This window comes from Myotis davidii, unplaced genomic scaffold, assembly GCF_000327345.1.
Source record: "Myotis davidii unplaced genomic scaffold, ASM32734v1 scaffold346, whole genome shotgun sequence".
NCBI lineage: Eukaryota > Metazoa > Chordata > Mammalia > Chiroptera > Vespertilionidae > Myotis > Myotis davidii.
The window spans coordinates 2,669,132-2,679,459 of NW_006297386.1; the positions used below are offsets into that span (position 1 = coordinate 2,669,132).

The 10,328-nt window shown below is 36.4% G+C and overlaps 1 protein-coding gene across 1 annotated transcript in view; it reads right to left on the reverse strand.

Moving 5' to 3' along the window:
* The window catches only part of PIK3C2G (phosphatidylinositol-4-phosphate 3-kinase catalytic subunit type 2 gamma), a 242,508-nt gene extending 233,135 nt beyond the window's left edge, over positions 1-9,373 (reverse strand). Inside the window, exons 1-4 of the mRNA XM_015570075.1 lie at positions 8,613-9,373; positions 5,977-6,059; positions 3,984-4,055; positions 2,578-2,585 (exon numbers count right to left, since the gene is read on the reverse strand). Of these exons, the coding sequence (XP_015425561.1) occupies positions 2,578-2,585; positions 3,984-4,055; positions 5,977-6,059; positions 8,613-9,275 (826 nt within the window). The 5' untranslated portion in view covers positions 9,276-9,373. The remainder of the gene's footprint in view (positions 1-2,577; positions 2,586-3,983; positions 4,056-5,976; positions 6,060-8,612) is intronic.
* Positions 9,374-10,328: the final 955 nt, after the last annotated feature.

Consider the following 10,328-nt stretch of genomic DNA (forward strand, 5'->3'; position numbering starts at 1 on the left):
TGAAATTAAATGGGGCCATTTCAAAATAGATCCTGAAATGCCACTCCAGAAGTCCCTTGCATGTTTTGCGTCTTGAAAGTTTGAACTGTTTGGACTGTGGCAGACCTTGAAATTGGGCTAACACCAAGATTGTCTTACAAGCAATTTTTGGTAAAGCCATCAGAAGAGCAGACATTCTGACCACCAGGACTGATGATTATGGACTCTCTATCTGAAGATAGAACCAGTAGCCGATCCTATAAAGTTCAAGAGTAACCCAGCTTCACAGTAGCAATAGGAATTCTTTCTTCTTTTTCTTGTAATTATTCCTTTCCTCATAAAAGCTCCCTTCCTTCATACTGTAATCAGCACACTACTCTATCTGAATCTATGTTCCTCAAATTACTGTTCTTTGATCCCAAATACAGGTTGTGGCTACAGTTGTTTATATGGAAAAAATACTGCAATAATTATAAAATAATAGTACAAGAATGAACTGTGTTTTGTGTACTCACAACTGTAAACCTACTTTTTTCCCCACCCTTAAAACATTATTGCCTCTCATTTTGGCTTTTGAATTTTAAGTTAACATTCTAATCTAACCCTTCTTTGATTCAAATATATAAAATAAATTGCAAGACTGTCATTCTCAAAAGCTTTTTTCATTCCATTGAGCTTTTTGTTTCCCTGCAATTGTTGTCAGTTTGGCTCAAATAAATTTATAAAAATTATCTACACATTTGGATGTTGCTTACATCAATAATACACTATTAGGACTTTGGTTCTTTACAGAACATCTGTATTACTAGTAAAACACTAATAAAAAGTTGTGAAGGGATTGCAGTTGAAGGGGTTCAGAACAAGCCTCCCCAAGGTGTGCTACTTTGGCATGTGCATTATTTTGAGCTGAAGGCAATCCAGACCCTGTGGGCTCATGAGAAACTTTTATCTCCCCTAAAGTCATTTAAATTTGGGCCTTGTCCATAATGAGAGTTAGATTTGGGCCAGGTAAAACTTTTGAAGACCTATGTATATGATAGGGCAACCATATTAACTCTTCATCTGCTGGCTTTATTGCCCTGTGAAAGACCTTCCTCTCCTCTGAAGCCCCGAGTCCCTTACCTCATCCTTAGCTCTGAATACCATATATACCTCATTTTAACTTTCTGTCTCTGAACCTATTGAGGAGATAGAGGGAAGCTAGGTAGTCAGGAATGGGGACCCTGTGGGGGACGAGGGAGTAAAACTTGGGAACCCAGTAAGGTGAAATTACTAAGACAACCCAGCTGGGCATGGAAAGAAGGGCACACACGAGAAAAACTTTAAAAGACAAACTTTAAAATGTATGGATTATTGCTAAAACAGGCAGATTGCAGATAACCAATCACAAAGCAATAGGCATATAAAGCAATCCCAAGGATGTTGCTAAGGCAGAATTCTTTGAAAGAACCAATCAGGAGCTAGCAAGACTGCATCCACCCCCTAAGTCAGTGGTTCTATACATTTGGTCGCAACCCCTTTAGGGGTCGAACAACCCTTTCACAGGGGTCGCCTAAGACCATCGGAAAACACATATATAATTACATATTGTTTTTGTGATTAATCACTATGCTTTAATTGTGTTCAACTTGTAACAATGGAATTGGGGGTCACCACAACATGAGGAACTGTATTAAAGGGTTGCCGCATTAGGAAGGTTGAGAACCACTGCTTTAAATTAAAAAGTGCCCACTTCTTCTCATGGGCTCTCTCTCCTCCTCCCTACACTCAATGGATTCCTGACATTCCTGTGGCAAGGGATAACATCCCTTGCGCTCATGTGGCTTGTGGCCATGTGGGACTCTACACATGGACTAATAGCCGTTAACACCCGACTATAACATGGAACGGAAGATCTGGACACTGTCCTGCTCCTGGAACCCCAGCTGCACCTTTCCCAGGACTGGCTGCTGTCAATAAACTTTGCCTCTGTTAACTGTTTTTGTCCATGACTTTGTTCCTTATTTCTTGAGACAGTGAACTCAACTCAAATCTCACATTTTTGTTTCACTATCATGTATGTGGGGGTCTCTGACTCTCATGTATTTGGAGGTCCCATGTGTACCTGTTATTTCATTTGGTCACTTCTTCTTATTAATCGTTTACATTGATTTTATTATTAGACCAGCCCAAAAAACCTAGAAGGGTAGAGGAAAATTTCTTCCTCTCTCACACAATTTTAGTCACCAAGATTATTTTAAAGTGAAGACATTTGAAATATTATTTGAACTTTTCTTATCTGACTAAAGCAGGGAAAAATAGATTCCTTAAGCTACCGTTTTTCATTCTGAGCTAGTTTCCTGCAAATTCCAAGAAGCAGGAAGGAGACAGACTGCCTATCTATTAGTATAAGAAAGCAAAATAACTCTCCATACTTTTCTATTAAAACTCTAAAGTTCCCCTTCATTCATCCCGAACACTTTTACATTTTAAATGAGTATAAAAACCTTTACCTTTGGGCATTCAGCAGGTAAATTATTACTGAGTAACTTTTATGCAAACGTAAATAAGCCTTGTCTTTTCTTGTTAATTTTTTTATTGTCAGTTAAGTCACAGTACCTGTCCCCCTTCAAATGTAAATAGAAAGAGAATGGCATAGGCTGGCTACACTGCATATTTTAATGAATGTGTTCTTTCTCCTCCTTTCTTCTCTACTTCATCCCTTCCTTCTTTTCCTCCTTTATATAAATACTTTTAATATTCTTGAGGACTCAGACATCCTCTTTACCATTATACATCTCTAATAGGAAACACAATGACCTAATCACTTTACTGAAACTTTTCATAAAAATAAAAAATGGACTTGGCTGGTGTGGCTAGGTTGGTTGGAGCATCCTCCTATGCAAGGGTCAAGGGGTCACAAGTTCAATTCCTGGTCAGGGTAAGGTTGGTAACCAATCCATGTTTCTCTCTTCCTCTCCCTTTCTCTCTCAAATCAATAAAGAAGATATTTTTTTAAAAAATGTTTAAAATTAAAATAAAAGTAAAAAATGAACTCTGGCTTGCTCAACAAAGAGATATCTTGGATGCATGGGAGGTGGGGGGTGGAGGGAATATTGGAAATTAAATATTGTAAATTGGAAGAAGAGCATTGGTCTCCCTAGCTCACAATTATTCCCTTTCTGCAGTAACTGAAGCGAACACGACCCTATCCACTCTGATTGGATCAAGTAGCAGAACCATTGATTTTGGCTGTGCAGTCAGAATCCTGCTTTTATAAATATGGAATTGGGGCCAATGGAGAGACTGAAATTTCTTTAGGCAGCTGACCAAATAGCATTTAAGCTTGAGAACTTGGCTTTACATATGTTCTGGAAAAGCAAGAGAAACGTGAAAGGCAATTATATAGAGAGGAAATTCACAATTATTCCCTTTCTGCAGGAACTGAAGCCAACAGGACCCTAGCCACTCTGATTGGATCAAGTAGCAGAACCACTGATTTTGGCTGTGCAGTCAGAATCCTGCTTTTATAAATATGGAATTGGGTCCAATGGAGAGACTGGAATTTCTTTAGGTAGTTGGCCAAATAGCATTTAAGCTTGAGAGCTTGGCTTTACATATGTTCTGGAAAAGCATGAGAAACGTGAAAGGCAATTATATAGAGAGGAAATGAGGTGAGAGGCATACAGAAATTTTAGACTGCTTGTTTATCTGTATATTATCAAATTTTTTGCTGAACTCCTACTCTTAAATTCTGTAATAAATCCCTCTATTCTTTGAAAATACTTATTTAGTTTTTAATATGCTAAAAATTTACTATACTTGCCATTATTTTATAGTAGGAAAATAAGGTGTCTTAGGCTGAGCTATGTGAAGAGAGGTCTTCAACACAATAGCTAAACAAATGTTAACAAGACATTTCTAGTTGTTTTCTTCATACTTCATTTCAGGGCAAAATACTACCTAATAATGCTGCACTTAATGATTTTCACTAGTGGACTCAAGGCTGTGCAGCCTATCCCAGCTTTATGTAGATTTTTGTGTTTATTTTTCCCGAGTTGGAATTAATGTCAGCTGCATGATATGTTTCTCTGATTCTGAAAAACATAGGTGAAAAAATTACTCAGGACAGGATTATAAGAAACACCATGCAGAGTTTTCTATAGAAGATAAGAAATATGAAAACAAAAAGCAGCTGATTTGTGACATAGTGCTATGAAGTAGGCCAGATTGGTAAAAATTACAATTATACCAGAAACAACCCCAGAGGACTGTTGTTGAAGCTCTTCCGCAAGCACCTTATGTGAAGCAGTTAAGAATACATTGCTATTCATAGATTATAAGAAACATCATGCAGAGTTTTCTATAGAAGATAAGAAATCAGAAAGGATATATGCACCCCTATGTTCATAGCAGCACAATTCACCATAGCTAAGATCTAGAAACAGCCTAAGTGAGGGGAATAGGGGAGGCTAGGGTACTGTCTAGGGCGGGGAAAAAAATGGACACATATGTAATACCCTTTGTAATAAAAAATAAAATTTAAAAAAAAAAAGAAGTATGAAAACAAAAAGCTGCTGATTTGTGACATAGTGCTATGAAGTAGGCCGGATTGGTAAAAATTACAATTATACCAGAAACAACCCCAGAGGACTGTTGTTGAAGCTCTTCCGCAAGCACCTTATGTGAAGCAGTTAAGAATACATTGCTATTCATAAAACATAAAAATTCACTCTTTATATAATGATTCCTTGCTTTATTATCATTGCTTCTGAAGCCTGAACTCTTTGCTTTGGTTTTTGTTTATGTCTAACTTTTTTGAAGCTAGAAATCGCTCATCTTAATATCATAAATTGGTAAACAAATTCTCTTGTTTATCAAATTGGTAAATGCCATTTTGGGCTGTCCATTTTTCTTAAATTTTTGGATTTTACACATCTTTGAATTTTACATAAATAATTGAACTCAAAAGTCATTGGTATATTCTGAACAATTACTTTTTGCTCAAATGAGTCAGAGAATTGAATAATAGCTTCTCCCTGGAGCCAGAAGTCTTGAGTTTAATCCTGCTCTTCCATTTAGTAGTTTTATAGTCAGAGGCAAGTTATTTGACCAGTCCCATTGCACAACTAAGGATATTTATATCTATAGTGGTCCTCACTTAGCCATGGTTTTGCTTTCTGTGCTTTTAACATCATAATTAGCTAGTTAATATTAATTATAGGAAGAGAGTAAAGGGGAAGCCCAACATTATAAGCATGGTCACCTGGGCAGCTTCACCAGAAGGCTACAGCTTCACACTCCCCAGGACACCACCCATCCATTCCCTGCAGATCACAGGGGAAGGGGTAAAACAAAAGGGGAGATGGGCACCTGCGCAGGGAAGTTGGGATGATGTAGGGAAGGTGCTTGCCTGCCACTCTAGCCTGGGGAACAATGGCTTGGGTAGGGGGTGGACCCCATCAAAAGTGCACAAAATCTTGAAAAGTTAAAATCCACAGAGAAATGAGCTTTCTCTCTCGTGTGCAACTTGTTCCCTCTTGCTCTCTTGCTCTGTCACCTCATGTGCCCATTTGTTTGCATACCCATGTGGCCTTAAGCAGCTGCATGGCCCATGGCAGTGCGGACCCCCTCACACAGTGGACTGCAGCTGGGAGTACAGACTAAGTTAGCCAGATACTGGACTGGACTGGATGTTAACATGAAACAGAAAGTATGGGCAAGTCCTTAATTCTGGCCCTGTTGATGATAAGACTGGACTTCCATGGCAAGATAGACAAAGAAGGGAACTCCTTAATTTTACATCATCAATAAAGCTTTCCACAAGAGAAAATTTATTTGACTATAGACAACAAAAATAATGCCAGAAGTTGAGTAATGATCCAATTTGTCATAAACTTATACTTTTCATTGTACTAAAGCTTACAGAACATTTTATATGCCAAGTTATTCAGTTTAGTAATCTTAAATAGACAAATTTATGCAGGTATAGAAATTTCAAATTTTAACAACACTTACTTTTTTACTTTGTTACAAAAGGAGGCCAGAGTCATATTACTGCCTTCAGGAACTTCAATTAGCTGAATGGAACAACCTATCAACTTAAAATAAAAATTGTTAAATTTATATAGTTTGGTGTGGGGAAAAGATTAATTCAATTCTACCTTTTTTGTCTTGTTTTAAAGATTTCTACTGTTTTACTTTTTATTTTTAGATTTTTTAAATGAAGTAATACATATAGAAAATTGCACAAATCTTAACTATATAATTTAAGTTCTGAGGGATGTATTTAACTGTAACATCAATATTCCAATCAATATATAGAACATTTCCATTACTTCAGAAAGTTTCCCCAGATCTCTTTCTGGCAATCTGGACATCTATTTGGAAACTATAGTTATTCAGATTTCTATTACCACTGATTAGGTGTATGTGTTCTTTTGTTTCTGGCTTCTTTCAATTAAATGACATATCTTTTTAAATGTATCTATATTGTCTCACATATCAATAGTTCATCTTTTTTATTGTTGACTAGAGGCCCAATGCACGAAAGTCGTGCAAGAGTAGGCCTTCCTTCCCCTGGCTGACGGCACTGGCTTCCCTCTGGCTGCCAGCAGGCACCAGGGACTGGCCTTCCCTTTCAGCTCCGGCTTTGTCCGGAAGGTCATCTGAATGAATGACTGGTCTAATTAGCATATTATGCTTTTATTATTATAGATTAGTGGCATACTAGTGCATGAATATTCCACGGTTTGTTTATCTATCTTTCAGTTGATGGACATTTGGGTTAAGTTTTTGAGTATTGTAAAAAAACCTTAATTTTTATATGCAAATATTTATATGGTCATGTTTCATTCCTTGTGAATCAAGTTATAAATGGCTCAGTCTTAGGGTGGGCATACTATTAACGTTAAAAGAAATCCTTTTTGCCTTATGTGTTTTGAATCTCTTGTCAGGTACATATACATCTAAATGTATTATGTCTTCCTGATTGACCCTGCTATCATTCCTTTTATCATTATGAAATGAACTTTTGTTTTCTCCAATAATGCTTTGCATTGCTTTGTACTTTTTCTGATATTAATAACCATACCGCCGAAACCGGTTTGGCTCAGTGGATAGAGCGTCGGCTTGCGGACTGAAGGGTCCCAGGTTTGATTCTGGTCAAGGGCATGTACCTGGGTTGCGGGCACATCCCCAGTGGGGAGTGTGCAAGGAGGCAGCTGATCGATGTTTCTAACTCTCTATCTCTCTCCCTTCCTCTCTGTAAAAAATCAATCAAATATATTTTAAAAAAAATAACCATACCAACTTTCTTTTGCTGTTTGAGTGTTGTCTTTTTATTTCTTTTACTTTCAACCTATCTCTACCTTTATTTCTTAAGATTGTCTCTTGTAGACAGTAGTAAAGTCTTTTTTACCTAGTTTGTCAAGTTTCTCCCTTTTATTTGGAATGCTTAGCCTATTCATACTTAGTATATCTATGGATATTTTTGTATTTAAGACTCCCATGCTGATATTTGTTATTCTGTTTTATTTTGTTTTTCTATTTCTTCTTCCCTGCCTTTTTGATCATTCAACATTTTCCCTTTTGTCAAGTATTGATGTCCTATACTGCCTGTTGTTCAATACCTAAAATTCAAAGAGTTTGTCTAACTTCACAGCTGCTTTTGGTGGTAAGGGAAAGCTGAGTACTTGGTACATTGCCATGATCAATAGTAGAAATTCCTAAAATTCATTGGCTTTCAATTTAGATTAGTTGAGGGGCTACCTCCTTTGCAAGTGCTTTGGACCCAATTAGTTGTTACTTCTCCAATGAACTCATCCTCTTATTTTGCTCTCTTAACTTTATTTGTTTGCAAGCTAATTTGAGTTATATGCCACTCCTGAAATCAGGTGTCCTGTATTTCCTTCTTTGAATTTTCTAGTTTATCATGTATATTTTAAGAATATAAGAAATAGTTGCTGAATAAATGAAGAATCCTTTTGTCTCAGTCTTTGAATAACAGTTGCAATAACATTTATTCTTCATACTTTGCTTCACTTGTGTCTAGACTCAGTATAAGCAGAGGAATGTTCAAATATTGTGTGAGAAACTCTATAGTTACTAAAATGATTGGAAAACTACTAATGAAACCATTAGGATGGATTGCACAATTATTATTTAATTTCCTATTCTTGGAATGATCCCAATAGAATTTGCCTGCCAACAGCATAATTGAGGAGCCTCTGAGTAAAGGGACATTTCTCCTAAGAATAATAATCTAAAGTTTTAATTCATGATAGTGTGACTCAGAATATAAATGTAATGAAATTTATGTGTGTTTCTCTGTGCATAATAACACGATAAAATAGAAGACACTATCATTGAAACCTCCAACTGTGGTATTTTTATCTAATAAAATGTAAATACTATAATATTTTATTTAGATTTGATGAAACGAACTTTCAAAATTATATTATAAAAATTATATTGCCCTTTCCAGAAAAAAATAATTAAGAAACACAGGATTAGTGGATAATAAATGCTTTTTCTTTCAACTGTAATATAATACATTTATTTATTTAAGGTAGTTACCCTCATTACTAAATTAAACCAGCATATTATTAAATGATTTATTTTCATATTTTTAGGTCAACATATATAACACATACCTCTATGTCCTTTGGCCATGAACTTTCACACATCCTGGGTAGTAAAGAACCTTTAAAGAGCATTGAAGAAGGTTCCACGGTGTTTGCATTTCTATCCCTTTTATTCTCTTCTTTTGGCATAAAGTCAGTTGAGAAGGATGGATATATAGAGGGAATGCTCCTTTCAAATCCTATATGGTAGTTACGATTTTTATTTTCCAGTTCTGTTTGTGAATTAATTTGATCCAAACTAGCTGATGATGGGGCTGAAATATTAAATCCGTATACATCAGCACCATGATGTTTTCCTGTGGGGTTCCTCCCAGAGATTTCTTTATTTATGCTTTGAGGATTTGGTAGCGCAGAAGGCCTAAAACCAATTACTGGTGTTTTTCTAACTTGGTGACAGGAGAGTTCTGAGCTTTCAGAATTGAATTCATTTAAGGATATTTGCAGTGCTTCATCTAATGAATGCTTTGGTGAACTGGGCTCAGAAACGGTGTTCTCTTCAATTTCACTCTGATAGAATGGGATTTTATTATTGATTTCATCTACTAGCTGATCAAAACCTAGACTGAGTTGGCTAGAAGAAGGGGGTTGATTTACAGAGTGCAATTCCTGGTGCTCAGGCTGCTCTTCATGTGGCTCACTGGGGTTTAGATCTGTTTTCCAACAATATGCCATTCTTTACTGTATAAAACTGAGAGGGTTGACTCTGCTCCAAGCAACTCTGTAATGAGATTTTAAAAATATAGGAATGTTCCTAGAAAAACACAAAGGGAAACAAAACGTTCTTTGATTAATTAGTAATAAAAGCTTGCAAGAAAAAAATAGGATGAACAAATATAAACAATTATTTTAAAATTTCTCTTTAGTGCCCTCACAGGTTTGGCTCAGTGGATAGAGTGTCAGCCTTGCAGACTGAAGGGTCCTGGGTTCGATTCCAGTCAAGGTCATGTGCTGAGGTTGCGGGCTCCATCCCCAGTGCGGTCATGCAGGAGGCATCCAATCTCTCATCATTGATGCTTCTACCTCTCCCTCTCCTTTCTCCTCTGAAATCAATAAAATATATTTAAAAAAATTTCTCTTTAGCAAAATAAATAATTCCTTGAGTAATATAAAATGCCATCAAGGCTCACAACATTAAAATCTGAGGGGGTGTATTGATTCATAAAACTCCTATGACAGTGAAATAATTTCCATTATGACAGGAGATTCATGAATCAATCTAAAGTCCATATTCCCCTTGGGTTCCTTTTGCTACTGAAGATCCACTTGCCTATATCATCATTATTTCCCTCTGTCTTCAATCATCTATATGCGTGTTAACATGCTAAAGGTTCTTTATTACTAGCTAAACAATGTCTTCTTTATCAGCAATCACTCAACCTTGTAAATATGGTCTTAACTTTTTCCTTTCCACCATATCAAATCTTATTGTCAGTTGGTTAGACCCTTTCTTCTCCTCCCAAAATTCTTTTAGGTAATTGCAAATTCTTATATCACTTCTACAAAATGACTTCCATTAAGTTCATCAGTAAGCTTCATGTTAGTAAATTCAACTACCATTTATTAGTCTCTATTTCATTTATCTCTGCAATATTTAATTCCTTGCTTTCTTTTTTTTTAATATATTTTTTATTGATTAAGAAATTACATATGTGTCCTTGTCCCCACGTTACCCTCTACCCCCCCCGCTCTTGCCCTCCCCCCCCGTTGTCCGGGTCCCTTGGTTAG